General features: G+C 33.2%; 2 protein-coding genes across 4 annotated transcripts; both read right to left on the bottom strand.

The window, feature by feature from the left end:
- Positions 1 to 5,582: 5,582 nt before the first annotated feature.
- On the bottom strand, positions 5,583 to 17,307 carry LOC110820160 (SMAD/FHA domain-containing protein). Of its 3 annotated transcripts, XR_015818071.1 has the most exons (13): positions 16,775 to 17,306; positions 15,751 to 15,836; positions 15,406 to 15,485; positions 15,222 to 15,277; positions 11,329 to 11,377; positions 10,553 to 10,699; positions 9,655 to 9,750; positions 8,548 to 8,661; positions 8,281 to 8,411; positions 7,215 to 7,456; positions 6,263 to 7,093; positions 5,978 to 6,114; positions 5,583 to 5,844 (listed from the first exon to the last, which is right to left on the bottom strand). XR_015818071.1 is itself a non-coding variant. In XM_022049583.2 (12 exons), exons 1-12 carry the CDS (start codon positions 17,146 to 17,148, stop codon positions 5,780 to 5,782), a joined length of 2,271 nt encoding a protein of 756 aa, XP_021905275.1. In that variant the 5' UTR covers positions 17,149 to 17,307; the 3' UTR covers positions 5,583 to 5,779. The 3 variants fall into 3 exon arrangements, 2 of the variants coding, with proteins under 2 accessions (XP_021905275.1, XP_088072804.1); XM_022049583.2 differs by lacking the exon at positions 5,978 to 6,114 and having other exon boundaries at positions 16,775 to 17,307; XM_088216678.1 differs by having other exon boundaries at positions 5,583 to 6,114.
- Positions 17,308 to 18,517: 1,210 nt separating this feature from the next.
- On the bottom strand, positions 18,518 to 19,233 carry BLOS2 (biogenesis of lysosome organelles complex 1 subunit-like protein). Its single transcript, XM_022049607.2, has 2 exons — positions 19,094 to 19,233; positions 18,518 to 19,009 (listed from the first exon to the last, which is right to left on the bottom strand). The coding sequence occupies exons 1-2, from the start codon at positions 19,187 to 19,189 to the stop codon at positions 18,722 to 18,724; spliced, it is 384 nt and encodes a 127-aa protein (XP_021905299.1). The 5' UTR covers positions 19,190 to 19,233; the 3' UTR covers positions 18,518 to 18,721.
- Between the last annotated feature and the right edge of the window lie 14 nt (positions 19,234 to 19,247).

Genomic DNA, 19,247 nt, shown 5'->3' with positions numbered 1-19,247 from the left:
GGAGTTAGAATCAGACTTCAGAGCCTCTTAAACAATGTCTTGCGCGAAGCGAGTTTTGGGGCTTTCAACATAAAAAAGCCTATTCGGCTTGGCTTCGCTAAGTATCTCCAATTCTTTGATTGAATGAGAGAGAGACAAATGTGAGAGACCAAATTTCTTTTAAGAGGGAGAGAGTTGTAATACCCGAATCCGGAATTTGACCAGAAATTAATTTTAAAATTTTAAAAAATATATAAATATATAATTTTAAAATTAATAAATTTTTTATTTAATGTGAAATTAGGAAAAAAATAAGTTGATGATGAAATTAAAAATAATTTTGGAAAAAATGAGTGAAAATTTGGGTTTGGAGAGTATTTTTTTTTAAAAAATAAAAAACTAGGTGTCAAAATATAATTACAAAATTACGTCACGTAGGACTGCACAATCAATAGCCTCAACGAACTGAAGCACGCATCGTGGCAAGGCACGCTAACTCGGTGCCACGTGGGAGGCCACACTAGCAATCCCCGTGCCCCCGATCGAACGGCTCGAATGCGTTCCCACGCTCATGGACGGTCCAGATTTGTTCCCTCCTCAGGTGCATTCGAACGGTCATGATTAAACGCGATGAACGGTTTAGATTCGTTTTTTCTCTAAACACGATTGTACGGTCGAGATTAAATCACAATGAACAGTTTAAATTTATTTTATCTTTAAACGCGATTGGATGGTCGAGATCAAATGCGATGAAAGACCAAGATTTAAGGGAGACATGTATAAACATGTCGAATCACGCCGAACTCAAACCCTAGCTGCTAGTCTCCCGTTGGAGAAGGGAGTCGATAGCTGCTCACCGCCGTATCGGAGCCACCTTCGACCTCCAAAAAAGGTAAAAATTCTCTTATCCACTCGAAATTTAATTTTGAATACCCACATGGCCAAATCAGAACAAAAGAAACGGCGGATGAGCTAAAAATCATAAGTCAAGCCTGGGAGCACTACTGCAGGCAAAACCCGAAATTGTCTTCGATGCGCCCGTTTTCGTTTTTTATTTCTCCTTTCGTGCAATTTTTTCATCATTGTGTTCACCATTCTGCTTTTTACAGGTTGGCCGAAGAAAAACACTCAACCACGAAGGTGAGCCGGTAGAGCTGCCGCACCGAAAAATTTCGCTGCTGGTAAGTTTTTATTTTTTTAACTTTTTACAGCTAACCGAGGGCCCCTAATGTATTTTCTCACAGGGATGAGTATAAAACTTGTCGAAACCAGCAAAAAATGGCCAGGGTAAGGTAAACCGTCGTCGCCGGAGCATGACGGTGCCGTCGTGCTGAATTTTAAAATTGGACAGAAAATATTTTTAACACCGATTTTAGATTTTTTAGGATATTTTTAGGTACGTGAAGCGTGTTTTAATCTCCGCATAAAAATTCAGAAAACTTGGGGACCACTAGTAGGCGCAGTAGAACGTTTGATGTTTCGAATATCGATTCGGATAAGAATCTCCTACTTCATTTCCTGTTATGGAATTGAAGCTTAATAATCGGTAATTTGATATTTTGTGTAATTTAAAAATTTTTGAGAATAATTATAAGTTATCCATGGAGCTGGAAACCGGTTAGTCATTTTTTAAAATCTATCGTTTGACTTTTTGGAAAGACATTCTTGTAACTCTATTAGGCATTCTAAATTATTATGTAAGAAATGTAAACCCTAACTCGATTAATCGCTTCCGTATTTAAATTTTAAATTTATTTTCTTTAAAGTTCCGATCTTTTACAAATTACTTTACTTGCGCATTCTTTGCAACCCACATAATAAATAATCTTTTTAAAAGTAAATTTTTACTTAAGAAGGTTTAAGCACTATAGTTGATTTAGTCTCCTGCAAATAGGTGAAGATGAGCAGCGTACTGGCAAATACTAATCTTCTCTTTATTTTATGGCAGCATACTTTTGGCATGTATCTGCAGATGTCGTCTTATCCTCCAGATATAGTTCTACTTTTATCATCTCCAGTATCATTAACAAAGCAATGGTTGTCGGCAATTTTGCTAGAGCTATGCCCTCAAAACTATCTGCATTTTCCCTGACTAAGAATCACCAACTTAAATTTATATCAATTATAACATAATTTTTTAACTATCATATGTAAAAATGCACATATAAAAATATACAATTCAACTCAAATCTATAATATTTTATAAAAATAATAAGATATTAATTGTTCAGTAAAAAATGATTGACATATATATTTATCTTAAGCAACATATAGGAACACTAATTGTAAAATGCTATTACCATGATTTTAAGATTTTGTGAAAAAGCATAGAAAGAAAACTAAAATAGGTCATTGCATTTACAAGATTTTGTCACTGTATTTATACATACTACATATACACATATTATATATAAAATATTATATAATGTGATATCTGTACGTTATAAAACTATGTGAAAATCAGTACAATATTATGGGTAATTTATATTTTTATTTAATTTATTGAATAATCAATTTTAAATATTTTAAATTGTCACGATATGATTTCAGATTTATTGTGAAAAAATTTAGTAAAACGATCACCAACATTTTTCATTGATAAAATTAGAATACTTTAAAAATGTTAAAAGATAAAAAATAAAAAAAAAAAGTGTAAAAATCTATTTTACAAAATGGAGGGATGGAAAAAGCAAAAACTAAATAAAAGAGAAAAAAATAATTTGATTTCCAATTTAAAGAAAAAGAAAAAGACTAAAAATAAACAAAAAATAATAATTCCAAAATAGTAAAAGAACAAGAAAGTTCAAAAGAAGATATTTGATTATGAAACAAAGAAGACAAGTATGAGGTTCCCAAGATCTTCATCAGTGGGGAGATGGGCTCTGAGCAAAATACAAAGGGTTTTGGAACCGATGTTCTCAAAAGCTCTTCCATTCATTTCTTTTTATAAAATCCAAAGGACAACCCATCTAACATTGTGGAAGTTTAGGGCAAAATCCCACAACTTTTTGGTCTCCAAAGACCGTAGGAGTAGATTGCTCAGGTGTTTATTGTTGTTTGGGCACCTATTAACAAAGTTCTACCATTCATCAAGTTATCCATAACAGGAATTGACCCCAGCAGTCTTCGAGGCGAAGGTTTCCTCTTCCCTATTTGCTTCCATGGAAGCCTATCCACAACTTGATTATGATAGGGTGGTAGAAGGATTTCACAGAAAATAAACATGTTTTGTGCAAGTTAACACTGGTTGATCATTCTAATCGGGAAGTAGCTTACCAGGAGTTAGAAAAATCCAGTAACGCAGTCACTAAATGAACCTTCCAATTGTTCAGATTGCACACAATAGTAAATTACAAAGTGTCCCACAATAGTTCCATCAGCATAATCCCCTACTAGAACCTCCTTAGTCCTAGCTAGATAGAGAATAATCGGAAATTGAGAGTTCAAGGGGCTGACACCGAACCAACAATCCCCCAATGAACTCAGTGCAAGACCATAATAAATCTTGAAATCGACTCCATATCCTAATCAATTTATATTATACAGTGCCTTAAACCCTATGCTTTTGCATGTGACATGTGATGCTTGTCCTTTCCAGATGATGCAGATATTTTTTGTGCTTCTTGTTATGCTGCCAAGGTAAATAATGGAGAATTTTGGACCTGTCAATCTAAATTTCAATCCGCAAACTGAGAATTCAGTTTTTAAGAGCAAATTGAGAGTACATTTGTTTCATTTGTAATGGAAATATGTTTCATTCTTTGGGTAGCATCGTGACCTGGTTTGGTGGATGTGGTAGGGTGGGTTTTTCTTAAGTCCTTCAATTGGTTCTCGAGGTTCTTGTTTATTATGCAATTTTTTTAGTACATAACTTGAAAATGAGCAGATCATTACAGCCAGTTCAATGGACAACCCCACTAGTACTTCCTGTTGAAAATAGGAAGACATCTTGTAAATTTTCATACTTCTCATTGATTTTTATAATTAATATTACATAATTAATTTTTCATGTAACTAGAAAAAAGGAATTAAGGAACCAAAGAATCAAAAGATGAATACACATCATAGTTATATAAATTATACATAAAGAAACAAATTCAGTTAATTCCATCAAATGTGTGATCAAGTAGATTTGACAAAAATAACGAGAACAGTAATGTCATCTCATCGGTAATGATTATATATAATAAGAAAAAATAAAAAAATATAAATAAAATAACTAAAAATATATATAAATGATTAGATTTAAAAAAATTAAATAATACATAGTTTTATAAGATATTTTGGTCTACTTGTAAATAATTAATTTTTATAATTAAAATTACCTTATATACATAAAAAAAAAAAAAAAAAAAAAAAAAAATTAACCCTAAGTAAATTTGTACAAGATATTTTAATAAAGGTATTCTAAACTATATCAAATTTTTTTCCTAGACTTTATATGAACAATACACACACAAGTAATTAAGATGAACGAGAGAGAGGTAGCTCATAACCTTGTTTTTTAATTATGTTTCATTTACAATTTCTTTAAGAAAACAAAAATAGAGAATAAAAAGAACAAAAAATTAAATATTGAAAACTCACTAACTCAAATCTTATTAAGACTAAAGAATTCATCATTTTCTAACTATTTTGATCCATAATGTTTAATTTAATAAAATATATCATTTAACTCATTATTGTATTAATGAAATTACAGCTATTCTAGCGAGATATAACGTATTAAAGTAAAAAAAATATTATATAAAAATAATTTTTTTTAGTTAGATTATCTCAATAAACTTAAAAAAAATGACATAATTTTTATAAAAAAAATTGCCTTAAATGTTTTATCTAATTTAATGCATGTGTTAATCCCCTGTAAAAAAAAATGTCTCTTATTTGCCATTTATTATTTTTTAGTTATACAATTAAAATTAATAAAAATGAAAAAAGTATTAAGAAAAGATACAATACTCTATGAGCCCCAGTATTATTTGATTTTTTTTTTAATCCAAGTTTTTCTACTATTTTTTTAAAATCTATTTTAATTCTATATTTTTAATTTTTTATTAATATAACTCTCAATTCTGTCACGTCATATATTATATCATCACTAATATGTTATGATAAAAATAATCATTAATGCTGAAGGTTAAATTGATAAAAATTTGATAATATATTATTAAAATAGACCAAAAATATGTAAGAGCTTAGTTTAAAAAAAATAAATAAATAAATATTCGAAACTCAGTAAGATATTTTTGACCTTTTTTATTATATATAATGATCACCTATGAGAAATCCTGCATTTTCAAAACTACACCGTTTTGCTCCCCTTTTTTTCCCGATTATTTACTTAATTATATATATCGCGAGTGCATGACGAAATTACCAAAAAGAGGCTGCGGCTTTTTCTTTTTCTTCATCTTCTTCTGCAAGTAACAGGCAGAAAAGATTAAAATTCCAAAAACAAAGGCCATAAACGTAGAAGAATGTGTTTTCTAAAAGCCAATAAGAAATGTAGTTTTTAAAAACCACATGCAAACGGGAGTGACCTCCAGCTTATAGAAAATTTAGGACGACAGTCAACGGCAAGTTTGTAATTAAATAGAAATGAATGAGAAATAAGAAAATATGATATGCGAACTGAAACCCAACCTTTAGTGTACAGTAGGATAAACATAAATACCTATATATATGTATATATTAACAGGTGGACTCCAAAAAAAGGTTCTAAAAAGAACTAGTTCAAGCAAAAATTGCAACTTTCTCCTCCTTTTTCGATTTCTGTACATTATTGTACAATAAGCGCATGTCATATTTCTTTTTTCCAGTAGATTGTCACCATATTCTCGCTATTGTTTCTCCTCTTAATGGAATCTGCAAACAAAATTATCTTTTCAAGTAAGAAACTGATCAAATGTAAGCTAGCCATTGGCCATGAGTGCCCAAAAGGGCCTGCTGCATATTTCCACAAGGAACCTAAGTACATTTAGCAATGTCTCCAGTTCACCTTTGAGTTACATGTGACCTCTTGAAGCCGTTTCTTTCTCCAAAAGGCTACAGACTCAAATTCTGGACCATAAATATTCACGTGAACTCAATACCCATAGCGTTCGTTAAGAGATGTTCGGCCATCTCCTGATTGTCCTATATGAAAATATAAAGTTCCAAAAATCATGATTGAGCAATACATGCACAATATGAAATTTTACTACTGGATTGCATTGAAGACATTATTTCCCAAATTCCATTGCACAATCCACTAAAGACAGAAGGTAGAAGGGATATAGCTTACCTTTGGGAGGAACCCAAGATTCATAGTCCACATTGTTGTTAATAAACGAAGGCCTCTCAGGACCAAGCACTCTCTTGAGCTTTTTCTGATCCTTACCAGGTTGATTTTCACCAACTGATTCTTGGCTTTCATACTTCCCTTCGTCATCTTCTGCATGATATCCCCTTGAATGTTTCAGTAACAATGCCACTGCGTCATGTGCTATGAGTTCAGCTCCCTCAGAGGAAGAGGTTGATCGATCAGGAGCTGTGTTTTCAATGCCTTCAAGTTTCTCTGCTTGCTTCCTTTTTCTTATAATCAGGCCAGGGGCAGCATTTTCAATCCCTGCGTCCAACTTAGGCTGTGGTCCATCAACATTACCAAGTACCTTTTTGCGATCTTTATAATCTACAAATTCATCCGGCTCAAGAATCTTCGAAGTTTCTGGTTCATGTTTGGTCTCTTTCATTTCTTTATCCTCAACCGCACCCAGCCATTGGGGTTTTGTCACAGTGTACGTAACAGTTTTCTTCTCAGCTGAATCACTGGCTCTCTCTTCAGTTTCAGGCTTCTTGCTTGACTCCAGGGACAAATCAGCAGTTCCCTCTTGGTGCATGGAGATGTTAACTAGCTCTCCAGATCCACAGCTCCTCTTTGGTTCTTTGGGAGGTGGCTTTTTCATGGCAGTAGATGGTGTTTTTGCTTTGCTAGGCTTAGGCTCTTGCAGGTGTGAATCCCTTTTCTTAGCAGCTTCCCCAGTTGGATCAGCAATCTTCAACAGGTACAGGATTCTATCTAGCTCAGACTGAAGTGAAGACAGTCCGTTCTGAAGTTGAACAGTCCTATCAAGCACTGATATGACATATCAAAAATCAGCAATGAGCGCTGAGAAACTTGTTTAAAAAGCATTTAATCATAAATCAGAAAGGAGGAAAAAATTGAAATTACAGCAATTCAAAAGAGAATTTCCCACCTAACTGAGATGAAAGCCCAGACATGTAAGCATCAAGTGTATCTCCAGCTTCAGTTTTGGCAGCAGATTCTGATGATATTTTGTTCTTCTCAGTTGAAAGCATGTCTTTCTTTTCTTCCATTTCTTTCATGATGGTATCTCTCTTATCGAGAAGGGTATCAGCAGTTTCTATTGATTGACTTTCACTGCTTTTTTTAATAGAATGCTTCTTCTTTGTCCGGTCATAGAATTCATCATCATCACTGGACAACCAGAATTAAGGGCACATTATCCATTAACCTGGTTTTCATTTTTTTTTTATAAATAAAAAGTGTGAAAATCTATTAACATGGTATCAAACAATCGGAGTTACCGCCCCTATACAAAAGCTTTACAATGTAGTTAGTGAATTAATGACATGCCCAAAATCCACATCACTAATCATGTCATGCTCTAATAATAAAAACCCAAAATAATGCAACCACCTATCTCTCAAATTATACAAATCATTAGTTTTACCCTCAAAAACTCTAGAATTTCTCTCCTTCCATAGAATCCGAAACAAGCATAAAGGAATTAGATTTTTCAACTTTCTTTCTAAATGAATCCCTTCCCAAGCCCACAATTCCTCCCTAATAGATCCAGCCATCACCCAGCTAACACCAATCATACTAAAAATAGCATTCCACAACCCAGAAGCCACAGGACACCGCAGCAGAACATGCACACAGTTTTCCTCATTAGCCACACACAAATAGCACCGGTTGGAAATGACCAACCTCCTAGCTTTAAGTTTATCAATTGTCAAGATGCATTCTCTACTTGCTTCCCATGCAAAAAAAGCAACTCTAGGGAGAAATTAACCTGGTTTTCATGATTATCATTTTTTTAAGGATGTATTGCCTAGAGCACATATAGTAGACTACATAGATTTAAAAATAGAATCATCAGCTGGAGGTTTTACATGTTTCAATCATCTTAGCAAGGATATGCAACTAGAACATTGAACGCATGTTTAGCCATCTGGTGAATCTTCAGAAATGGCTGTTTTCAGCACAAACTCCACATAGAGATTAGCAAACTTTACCTCAAAAATTCATCATCATCTTCTGCCGTTACTTTTCTATTCCAACGAGACATCTTTCCAGAACGTGCTCCAATACTTTCTCGGATGCTATCATTTAATGTTTCCTCCAAGTTTTCAAGCTCTTCCATGAGCTATAAAATTGTTCGAAAACACCCATTAAAAAAGAACCATTTGCCAGCAAGGAAAGGAAAATAACGTGTATTATGAAGAAAACATTCAGACTAGACTCCTATACACGTGAAAACTGGCTTTTTTACAATAACTTACCTGGTTTATTCTTTGTTCATTCCGAGCAATCTGTGTTTGTTGTCCTTGTGTCAATCCACCTTGAGCAATGTCTTTAGCACGAATAGCGTCTATTTCCCTCTTCATGTGAGCAATCTGCATCAAGAAGAACACTTTTATAATTAATACAGATCGCAGGTAGGAAATTTTCAAAACTTAATTTAATTATGAAAAAATTTGCAAAAACATGCCCAACTAAAGAACTAAAAAGTCTTTAAAAAACCTTTTTGAAAAACTTAAAAGTTTTACCACTTGGATTTTAGTTCTCCCTGTCGAAAGGAATGCAGAAAATGTTTTATAACATGAAAAGAAAAAAAGAATTTTATGTTGTTCACTTTAGCCTAAAAAACATATGATAATAAGTAAATGATTGCCAGAATTGGCAGAAAAGTCGAAACTGTCTACAAGCTAGAAAGTGTTTAAGAACTTTTTCTTTTTTTGCTTAAGTAAATTTTTAGAATCTGATCAAGACAGGAATACAACTGTAGACCAACTATGGAGAACAAGACGTAACCAAACCCGGGTAGAGGCTGTTGGTTGAAAGCATTTAAGTACTTGTTATCAGTATTTAACACAGCACCATTGTCCAATGAAACTTCAATGGCTACTGTATCATGTCTGAAAGCAACCCAGTGAACAAAAAAAAATCTTGATCACATTGAATCAGATAAATAATAGCATGAGCATCATCATCCATGAGGACCTAGCTGTTCCCTTGATTACTGATGGAGCCTTTGAACTAAACAAGGTGTTTATGTGTATATCTTTCTTTGTGTTCATGGGACATTGTCTGCAAATGTCTCTTAAGGATTGCCATTTAATTTCTTTTCCTTCTCCTTAGAAGAAAGAGGTGGACAAAAAATGACAAGCAACCAAAATTGCATAGCCAGGAACTCTGAACTGAAAAGTAAATAAATGCATTTTTGAAGTTTAGAAAACAATGCATTTTTTTTTGTGAAATACAAAAATGAATTGTTAATGATATGTATGAGCGAGTATATAAAAACTAAAAGTAATCTAATGCACAAGAGAAAAGAGAAACAAGTGTTAAGATAAAATTAGACACTATTAAATATAAAAATTACTTGCCTTTTCAGTCCTTTTAATTATTTTATCACGGGTTTTTTCCTGCTTCTCCGTAAGCTGTCCTTTGTATTTTTGCCAAGTAACTTCATCTCTGTCATCCTAAGTATCCAAAATAATGTCAAAATTATCTTCAAAAAGTATGTCTAAATTCTAGAGGGAAAGAAAACTATAAATATAAAAGGCAGTAAATGAAAATTGCTTTAATTTCAAGAGTTGCAATTTTATGAAAACAGGGAAAAGTTGTATTCATTAAATTGTTAATGCACATATGAACAAACCCTACAAATCATTTATTAAGGTGGTACTACCAAGGAAACTAAAAAAAATCATGCAATCATCAAATTATAAGGAAAAGAAATAAAAGACTAATTACGTAAAATTATATGTACTTTTATCAGTCTCTCAAACTAAGATCTTCACTTTTTAATTAAAATTTTTTAGGATAAATATATGTTTCAAATGTCTTAAATTAGCATTCGTCAATCACTTTTCTGATAAAATAAATTGAAAATTGAGTCATACATTTAATACTGTGTTACTTAAATCAATATGCTCAAGAACAAGCAATTAAACTGATAAATCACTAGCTAACTGTACAAAACCTGTCAAAATTGAGTTCCAGCATATTTTATCAGAAAAGTGACAGCAGATGTTAATTTGATATGTCTCAAAAATGTAACTCCTAAAAAGGAGTAATTGAAAGCCTAGGTTTTAATCTGAGATATCTATAAAAGTATATGGCATTTTTATACAATTTACCTTTAATGGAAACCAGGGCAATAAAATGGCATATGAAGCCTTGCACATCCAAACACTTTTTAAGGAAAAAGGACATTGAATCATAAAATAAAAGACACAACGGCATCTATCAAAACTAAAAGAAAATTGTGATTAGACAAACCTCAGCTTCTTCAACAGCATCCTCTCCCATCCCCCATGAAATACCATCCGCTAGAGATGCTTCGACTCTTGCTCGTCGAAGTGAAGCTTCTCGATCAAACAGCTCTTCTCTGTTCTTGGCATCTCTAATAATTTTCAAGTCTGCCTCCTACAGTAAAAAATAACAACAATAAATAACAAATAAGACGATTATTAGAATTGTAGCAACAAAAAAAAAAGAAATAAATTGCATTAGCAAACCTTTTTTATTTTTATTTTTTGAGATAAAAGTAAAAGAATTATATTGATGTGTTGGCGCAAGGGGCCACCAATCATGTGCAAAAGATTATATATGTAAAACTACCTCAATGCTATTAGATCATGTTGATCACATTAAGCACATGTCCCTCTTCTATAAGGAGAGAAAAGACTACGCATCATCACCTCCTTCACACATAACTGATAAACGGAAATCCAGGTGATCAAATCAAGACTAGACAACAACTAATTTCTTTGAGGCTTCAATATGGTCACATACCATCCAAGGTAAGCTCAAATGCCATGACTTCTAAAATTATTGATCCTCTATCATTTTAAGATGGTTCAAAATCTAAAGCAAAAGAAAGGAGGGGTTGGGGGGATTATTGTAAAGAGATCTCATTGCAAAAGACAGCACTAACAAAAAAGTTTCTCAGTTCCACTGAACAGCTAACAGATATAAGGAGCAGAAAAAAAAAAAAAAACAATCGTTGAAATGAACAGACAAACAACAAATTGAAATAGGTGCAGAATTCTTACTGCAGGCATCAACTCAGGTGGTCCTTGAAAAATGAACAACCGAGTTGAACTACAAAAGAGAAATTGGAGAATAGTTAGAACACATATTTTCCTCCAACTAAACAGAAAAGAAAATGACTGGGATATTTTTCACCAAAGAAAAAAAAAATTTTAAGGATTAATATTTAGTACAGTAACAAACATTAGCATGCAGTTTATTGTGATAGTTTCGACTAGCAACCATAACCCAGATTCTGTTGTTAAGAAAAAAGCTCAGCTGCTGAACTTGAAACTTCATGGCCAAGGCATGAATATTTTGACACCAACACCCTTGATTATTATGATTACTATCCAACAAAAGAATTGAAAATATACTATTCTTGAATAAAAAAATCAAAAGTATCCTCCATAATCCTATCGGATTTATGTTACACATCAGTCAAACCATCACTTATCAATTGAGAAACTTCTTAAAGCTTGACCTCCACCAAATTGCATGGTTCTTTTACAGAACTGACACTAAACGATACATGAAGAATAACAAGCAAATGACCAAATCAGTGTTGAAGATGTTTTTTTTTCCAAGGGTCAATGCAAATGGCAATTTTTATGCTTAAAATTCTAAAAGAGATCCTAGAGAGGAATATCCAAATTTTCCTGGGAGGACCATTTGGGATAGAGAAGCAATCCAAAGTGGTCTTTCTTCATTTGGAAGAAGTTTGTGTCATGCCCCAAATATCCAAAGAATAAGGAAATGAAAGAAGCTGCAGATTGGTTTGCTGGGATAGGCTAGTAACCTGGGCACAGGAGAAAGAAATCACTCTTCTCTTCTGCCTGAGTTTTTGTTTCTATTTTAGCCTTTAGGAGTTATTTATAAATAAAGCAATATAGGAAATTGGAGCTTTTAAGAAATAGAAAAGAAATAGGAAATTTAAGTTATATACAGGTTAATTAGATCCTACTAATTTCATACCAGTAACTAAGTTCTTCCCTATATTTATGTAAGCTACTTCATATGATAAAAAAGAGTGCAGAATTTATTAGGGAAAAAAGGTTTACGAATCCCTAAGTCTAAAAGATTGAAGATTTCCCTCCAAATTATTGAGATTAAAGAGTTCCCTCCAATAAGTCCTAACATAAATTGTTGGGGCTGGAAAACAAACAAGCAAAGCTTCACGCTTGTTGGAGTATTCGCAGTTAGCAAACCCGTCAACAGATCCCAAAACCAGGACCATAACATATTAGTATCAAAGCCAGACATCATGGAATAAATTGGGGCCTTGCAGCAACAATTGAGGCTTTTTCTCAAACTTTGCATTTACTTGGAAGAGAGACAGTGCAAACTCGTACCGCAAATCAAGAGCTTCTCTAGGACATTCTCAGCAGACAAGGCATGAGGGACCAGCATTTCAGATGCTAGAAGCAATCACCATGGAGGCAGGCAGCATATTGACTCCAGCAATAGTGCAAAATAGGAAGAGGGGGAGGGAAAGTATGTCAATTCTCTAAGCTGGATTCCCCACTTTGATGGTAATGTTACCCAGCCTGGATGGCTGAACCAGTGTCAATATTTTTTTCACCATCAATAAACAACCGAAAAGAACAAGATAGGGCTTCCTATCTTTCACTTGAAGGGAAATGCACTTGTATTACTTAAATTGTAATGTGAAAGACCTGATATATCATGGGACAATTTTGAATCCTAACGATTCGTACTTTTGACGCAGCAAAAAACTCAGATAACTGGTCAATATATGTCAGACAGGTATGGCGGAGGCGGAAGCACTTGAATAATTAAGCAAGCATACTTCCTTCCTTACCTCACAACAGTAAATATAAATTTTCTCAACAGATTACAAGAATACATCATTCTAGAAGTCAATTTACAGGAGCTCCACCAATCTTATAACAGCCATGAATCTTCCTAGGTGGTATGATTGGCAAGGAACAGCTTTCGCTCTCTTCAAAGGAACGTTACAAGCAGTTCTTCAAGGCCATCGTTGGTTAAAAAATTAAGTAGAGTGGAGATAGGAGAGAGCTGCTTAAGATGTTTATATAACAATTGTGATGAACCCTATGTTGCAGAAGAAATGACACTGAGCAGAAGAGCCTTGATATGGCATAATCGATTACCACCATCTTTTGGTGCTTGCCGAGAAGTAATGTTATGCCCCAAATATCAAAAGAAGGAAGAAGAAGCCGTCCCAAATTTGTTTACTGGGAAAGCTAGTAGGGGGTTCCCAAAGGAGAAAGAAGAAATAACTTCTCTCATCTGCTTGTGTTTTGCTTTCTGTTTTAGACTTTGGTAACTATTTAAGAATAAAGCAGTATAGGAAATTTAAGTTATTTTTGGAATATGGAATTCAAGTTATTTAGGAACATAATAAAACTGGAAGTTTAGGTTTAACAAAAGATGGTCAGATCCAACTGATTGAAGATGGTTTTTCCCATATATCAAAGCTATTACATTACTAAAAAAGCAGTGAAGATTTTAAAAATAGAAAAGGTTCCAGAGTACCCAACTATAATATTTCGTTTGGCCCAAACCTATTCTATTACCATTCAATTACTTCATCTTAGTTATTTGATATATTTTAAGTTATTCATAAATTTATCTGATTGATGCATGACTAAATCAAGCTCACTCATATTTTAGATCTACAACCATGGTCTTTTTAATCCCCACCTGTCAAAGACAGAATCACAGAAACACCTAACTTGAGTTGGATACAAAATTGACTCCGAGACATTCCACATTTTATTATGTTTATATTGTATTGTCATTCCCACTTTCTGAAATTACAATTTGAACTAAACTCAAAATAAGATAGTGAAGGATTCTCACCATTGAAGCTCTAAACATAGTTTGTCAAGGCCGAAAATTAGACAAAAAAGCTTCTATTGCCATAAGAATTTGCAGTCATGATACTTATGACTAACAGAGTATTTAAGATTACTAAAAGATGCTTAAAGTAGTAAAGTGATTTAAATTATTTAAATTAGAAAGTTCCTATTTGAAAATAAAAAAATTTGGATGAAGTGCTGTTTGCAAAAAGCAAGTGGTTTTTTTAATAAAAGTTAACAAAAATATAAATATTTTATAATTTATTGTATATATTAATTTTAAGAGGATATCAAGATGATGTAGAAGTTAGAAATAGTTTACTTCTTTCCTACCTTCATAAAGTCATTTGACCAAGTATTTTATGTTACCAAATTCAAAAGTTAGAGCAAAGAGCTTGAAGATGCTAGAATTGGATATTTTATCTTATAGTTTTCTTTAAAAAAAAAACTAATAAGCAATCTAAAAACACCTTCCAACTCCCACATCTGGGGCCATAACAGTTTGGGGAGACGAATAACCGTAAACACCTAGAGAAAAAGAATAAATTTTTCGTAAACACCTAGTGAATTGATCCTTCCTCTGAAAGGAAAAGGATGAGGCCCGTAAATTACTTTCTCCTGATTTTCCGTTTTAACATCTTCTGGAGATTTTTCTTAAGTTGTAACTTAGTAACTGGTTTCGATGGTACGAAAATTAGGGCTTGGTTGGGATATCATGCTTCTAAGGGGCTCAAGAAAATACGAGAGATAGAGGGGATTCATTATAGAACAGATTGTGGAATATATAAAGGTAGTTTGAATTACATAATCTATTCATTTGGATAAATAGTGATATTGTTGGTTACAATAGAATTTTGCATAGTTTGTTAACTTTTTCTTTGTTGTAGTTGACTTTCTCAAGACAATAAATTTTTTTCCTCATAAGATATACAAAGGAAGGCAACATGAAACAAGATAGATAAATAAATAATACACTAATAGAAAAAAATAAAAATGTAAAAAGGTAGGCAGAAAAAATGTACTTGACTATAGCAAAAGAATCACATTTGAACTTGAGTCAATTAACTCACCAGCCAAACCGAATGACGTCACCAACATGCAAGTCCACATAAACCTTTGCCTTCACCTGATTAAATTGCAATCAATTAAGACAGCAATTTTCTAAGACATCATAAAGTTGGTTGACACTAGACCTTTAAAAGCATACAATTGTAGTAACATGAACCTAAATGCAATTCAGTTGCAAAATAATACCTTATTTTTGTTCACAAAAGTACCATGTGTACTGCCAAGATCATAAAGGTAGGCATCTCCACTATTGTTGAACTGAAGAACTAGCAACAGAAAGGAAGAGATAATCAACCGCAATAGCTTCATTAATGTCAATGATCTCATTAAAAACCTAACACAATATCAAGAATACAAGTTTGGATCCCCACAAATGAACGATTTCTTTATTCTTTAACATTAAACTTTTTGTAAACATAAAGTTCCATAGACCATAATAATGAGGAATTGGGTCACATTGGAAGCATTCATTCATTTCTAACCTACTTCCTGGCATCAAAACACTACTTGTAAGAAAGCGATAAGATTTACCCGCATGAAACCTAGAGATGGTGGGGTGCTCAAGAACAAAATCACAAATATCAGCACGTCCAAACATATAAGCTCCTTTCTCAAACCTGCAAAACCGCCATTAACACAAAATAAAACCAACCGCCTAAAAGATTAAGATACCTAACCAGAAGAAAAATATATTTTTTAGACCTATATATCTATATCAGATATAGGATATAGCATTTTTTGCAAGCACTGTAAGAAGGGGGGCATATTGTTAGAATTAAGCATCTGTATAGGATCTATACAAGGTTCAATTAGCTTGTATTCTATAGAGATTGAAGAATACATCTTTAATGAATTTCCTTCTTTGAGAAGAAAAGAAGTACCACAAGCCTCTTCAAGTGTTAACAACCACTAGGCAGAATTGGATATTCAATTGATGCGATATTTTCATGAGAAAGGAAGAAACAGAAGATGTGATAAGAAAAGAGAGAAAACAGAGTGGCTAAAGAAAATAAATGGTCCAGAACGAAGGAGAAGATCAAAGAGAGATTTCAAAGAAGGAAATTTAGTAAGGCTATGTTTCAAACAAATCAATGATTTTTGTTGGAATTTTACATGAAAATCCGACATTTAGTACTTAGAGAATGTGAAAATCCTATCTAACATGGTAAAGATCACGGTAAGTTGATGTTTCCTATGCACAAAGACGATGCAGACTCCAGATCATTATTTGCCAAGAAGCTGCGTTTCATATTTAGCAGGATGTTATTTAGATTCTTCTAAAAGTGCATGAGTCAGGGTGGGTTAAGTGGAGGATGAGTTGTGGGCATGACAAGATATCTCGGGCGATAGGGGAAGGAACACATATGCCTAAATCTAACAATTAGAATCCCTATGCTACTTGCAGTCCGATCATGTACTTGATATACATCACCTACTTATTCAGAAAATTTGTTTTCCAAACTACAAAACATAATCTAGCAACGAAACACTCCTTTAACACCGAGAAATTCGTAGTAATATTGAATTAAATTATAGAGAGAGAAATGAGGCTTACACATTGAGTTGGCTAATAATAGAGCCATCCTTGAGTACTTCAATATAAAAATGGTGGCAAGGGGGGCCACTCCAATCGGGAATTGAGTATGGAACAGTACCCTGCTTCACAGCCTGCGCGCCTCTCGAGCTCTCGGTTGCTGTAGCAGAATCCTCTACTGAATCTTTCTTTGGCTGTTGTTGCTCTGCTTCCTGTGGTTCGTCTAAATGGGAATATTTAGGGTTTCTCGGAGGTGAAAGTGGAGGTGGGCCCATGGCCACCGTTGTGGAGGTAGTGGATTCATCATGTGAGGCTTTAGGTTGAGCGTCGATGGAAGATTCACCGTCAGGGTTGGGGTTTCTGGGAGGCGGAGGGCCCATGGTTGTGACGGTCATGGCTGCACACGGAGAGAGAGAGAGAGAAAGAGAGGCAATGCACAGACTTCGGGAACTGGGGAAGACACGGTTTGTTGCGTGAGTCGACCGGGTCGGTTCATGGGCAGACTACCTGCCCCTTTAAGTAGCTTGGACTGTGACCACCCTTCGTTTGTTGCCTGCTCCCCGATATTTAAAAACATCTTATTTTATACCATATGACTTGTGTCATATTTTATTAATGGTTAAATTACTCAAAATAATTCATATATACATAAATTTTAAATATACATATATATAAGACTCTTGCACCAAAGTTTATATTGGCACATGTGCGTTTTTCTAAGTCAATAATAATAATAAATATTAAATTTAATTTATATCAACCTTCTATTTTAATAATATTTAAATTTTTTTAAATATATAGCCACATAATAGATTACTTATTTTTTATTATTATTAATAATTAAGTATAAACATCAAAATATAATTGAGATGTCTCGTTAAATTTTAAATACTTATAATATTAATAAAACATATAATATTAATAAATAAGATAAAAAGATTTTAAAATACTATCAAAGTTAAAATGATACAAAGTATATGATTTTTCATTAAACTATAGTTTGAGATGTCAATGTTGTCTTTCGGCACTCAAACTTCAATATAAAAAGAGTTTATAAAATACAAAAATTATACAGTAATGTTATAATTATTTTATAATTAAATATGAATAGTATATTAATTGATAGAGTAATATAAGAATCAATAATATTAAAATACATGACAATCATTTAAAACTTATTTATTTATGATGAGATAGTTTATTTTGATAATGCATTTCAAGAAAAATAAAATTGTATTAATCAATCAACTAAATTATAAATTATACTTTAATAATTTTGAATATAATCAATTTTTTTTTTTTTAAATTTAGTCATTTTTTATAGAGGAATTGCATTGAAGTCCATTTGGATTAACCATGATGGAAATGATATTTAACAATTAGAACTTGTGATTGTATTTTGAATTCAAAACTAGTTAGCATGTTAAAATGTTGGAATTTGTTATAGTACCTTGAATTTACTTTTAGTTTTGTTATTATTTTTTTCTTTCATGTATAGATTAAGATATGTATTTTTCAATTGTAATCCATATATAATTTTTAAAATTGTAACCCATATATAACATCAAACAAATATCTAATTTGAATTTTATTTTAATTAATATAAAAATAAAATCTTCAAAAAAACATACATTTCAACAATTTATTACTAAACAAATTATATAAACTTCTATACAAATGAAAATAAACTCAAAATAGCTCCCGGCAAAATAATCGAATCCCAAACTCCCTCTTAAGAACACTTGTTCCTAAAAAATCTGCACATTTCTTCATTCATCAAAAAAGTTTATTTGGAAAAGGAGAAAAATCTGAAAGAGGCAGCGAATTACAATAAAATCCACCAGATAATGATTCCCGCAACATTAATACAGTAACAGAAAAAGGAAAAAGCAAATAAGAAATCATCAATTAATTGAAACGTTAAAAGGAAGAAAATGTAAACACAATCTGAGGAGTTTTGTGTTTTGATTATACAGGTGGATGATGCGGCGGAGGAAGGTGGTGACTGTAGGCAGATTGGACTTTCGATTCCAACAAAGAAACGTGTCGATCTAGGACAGAGGTGACTGCTTCAAACTCTGTGACTTGCTGCTCAATGGCATCGATCTGTTGCACGTAGGCATCGAAATTGCCGCTCTTTGACTTCAACTGCTCGACGAACAGTCTCAGTCCGGCGGCCACGTCGCCGAACCCCTCGTATTCCTCCGCCACTCTCAAGTTCATCTTCTCTAGCAGCTCCAGCTGATTATTTGTGCCCTATCGAAAATAAAAAATTCGTCAGTTGTTGATTTGAAGAGGATTTGGAAAAGTTTGGGGCTTCGTGCTTTAAAGGAAAGAGACCTCGAGTTCCGATTTGACCATGGTGGAGACGCTGGTGAAGAGATTGTTGAGCGATTCGGCGAGGTCGTCTCGCGCCTCTGGTTCCTTCTCCGCCATTTTTAATATTGCCTACAGTTCTTATTAATCGCAGCAGTTATTAGCGTTTGCAGGGAAT

The sequence above is a fragment of the Carica papaya genome, chromosome 1, assembly GCF_054855325.1.
Source record: "Carica papaya isolate Zhongbai chromosome 1, ASM5485532v1, whole genome shotgun sequence".
In the NCBI taxonomy this organism is placed as follows: domain Eukaryota; kingdom Viridiplantae; phylum Streptophyta; class Magnoliopsida; order Brassicales; family Caricaceae; genus Carica; species Carica papaya.
This window is presented reverse-complemented; position numbering and strand designations above follow the sequence as displayed.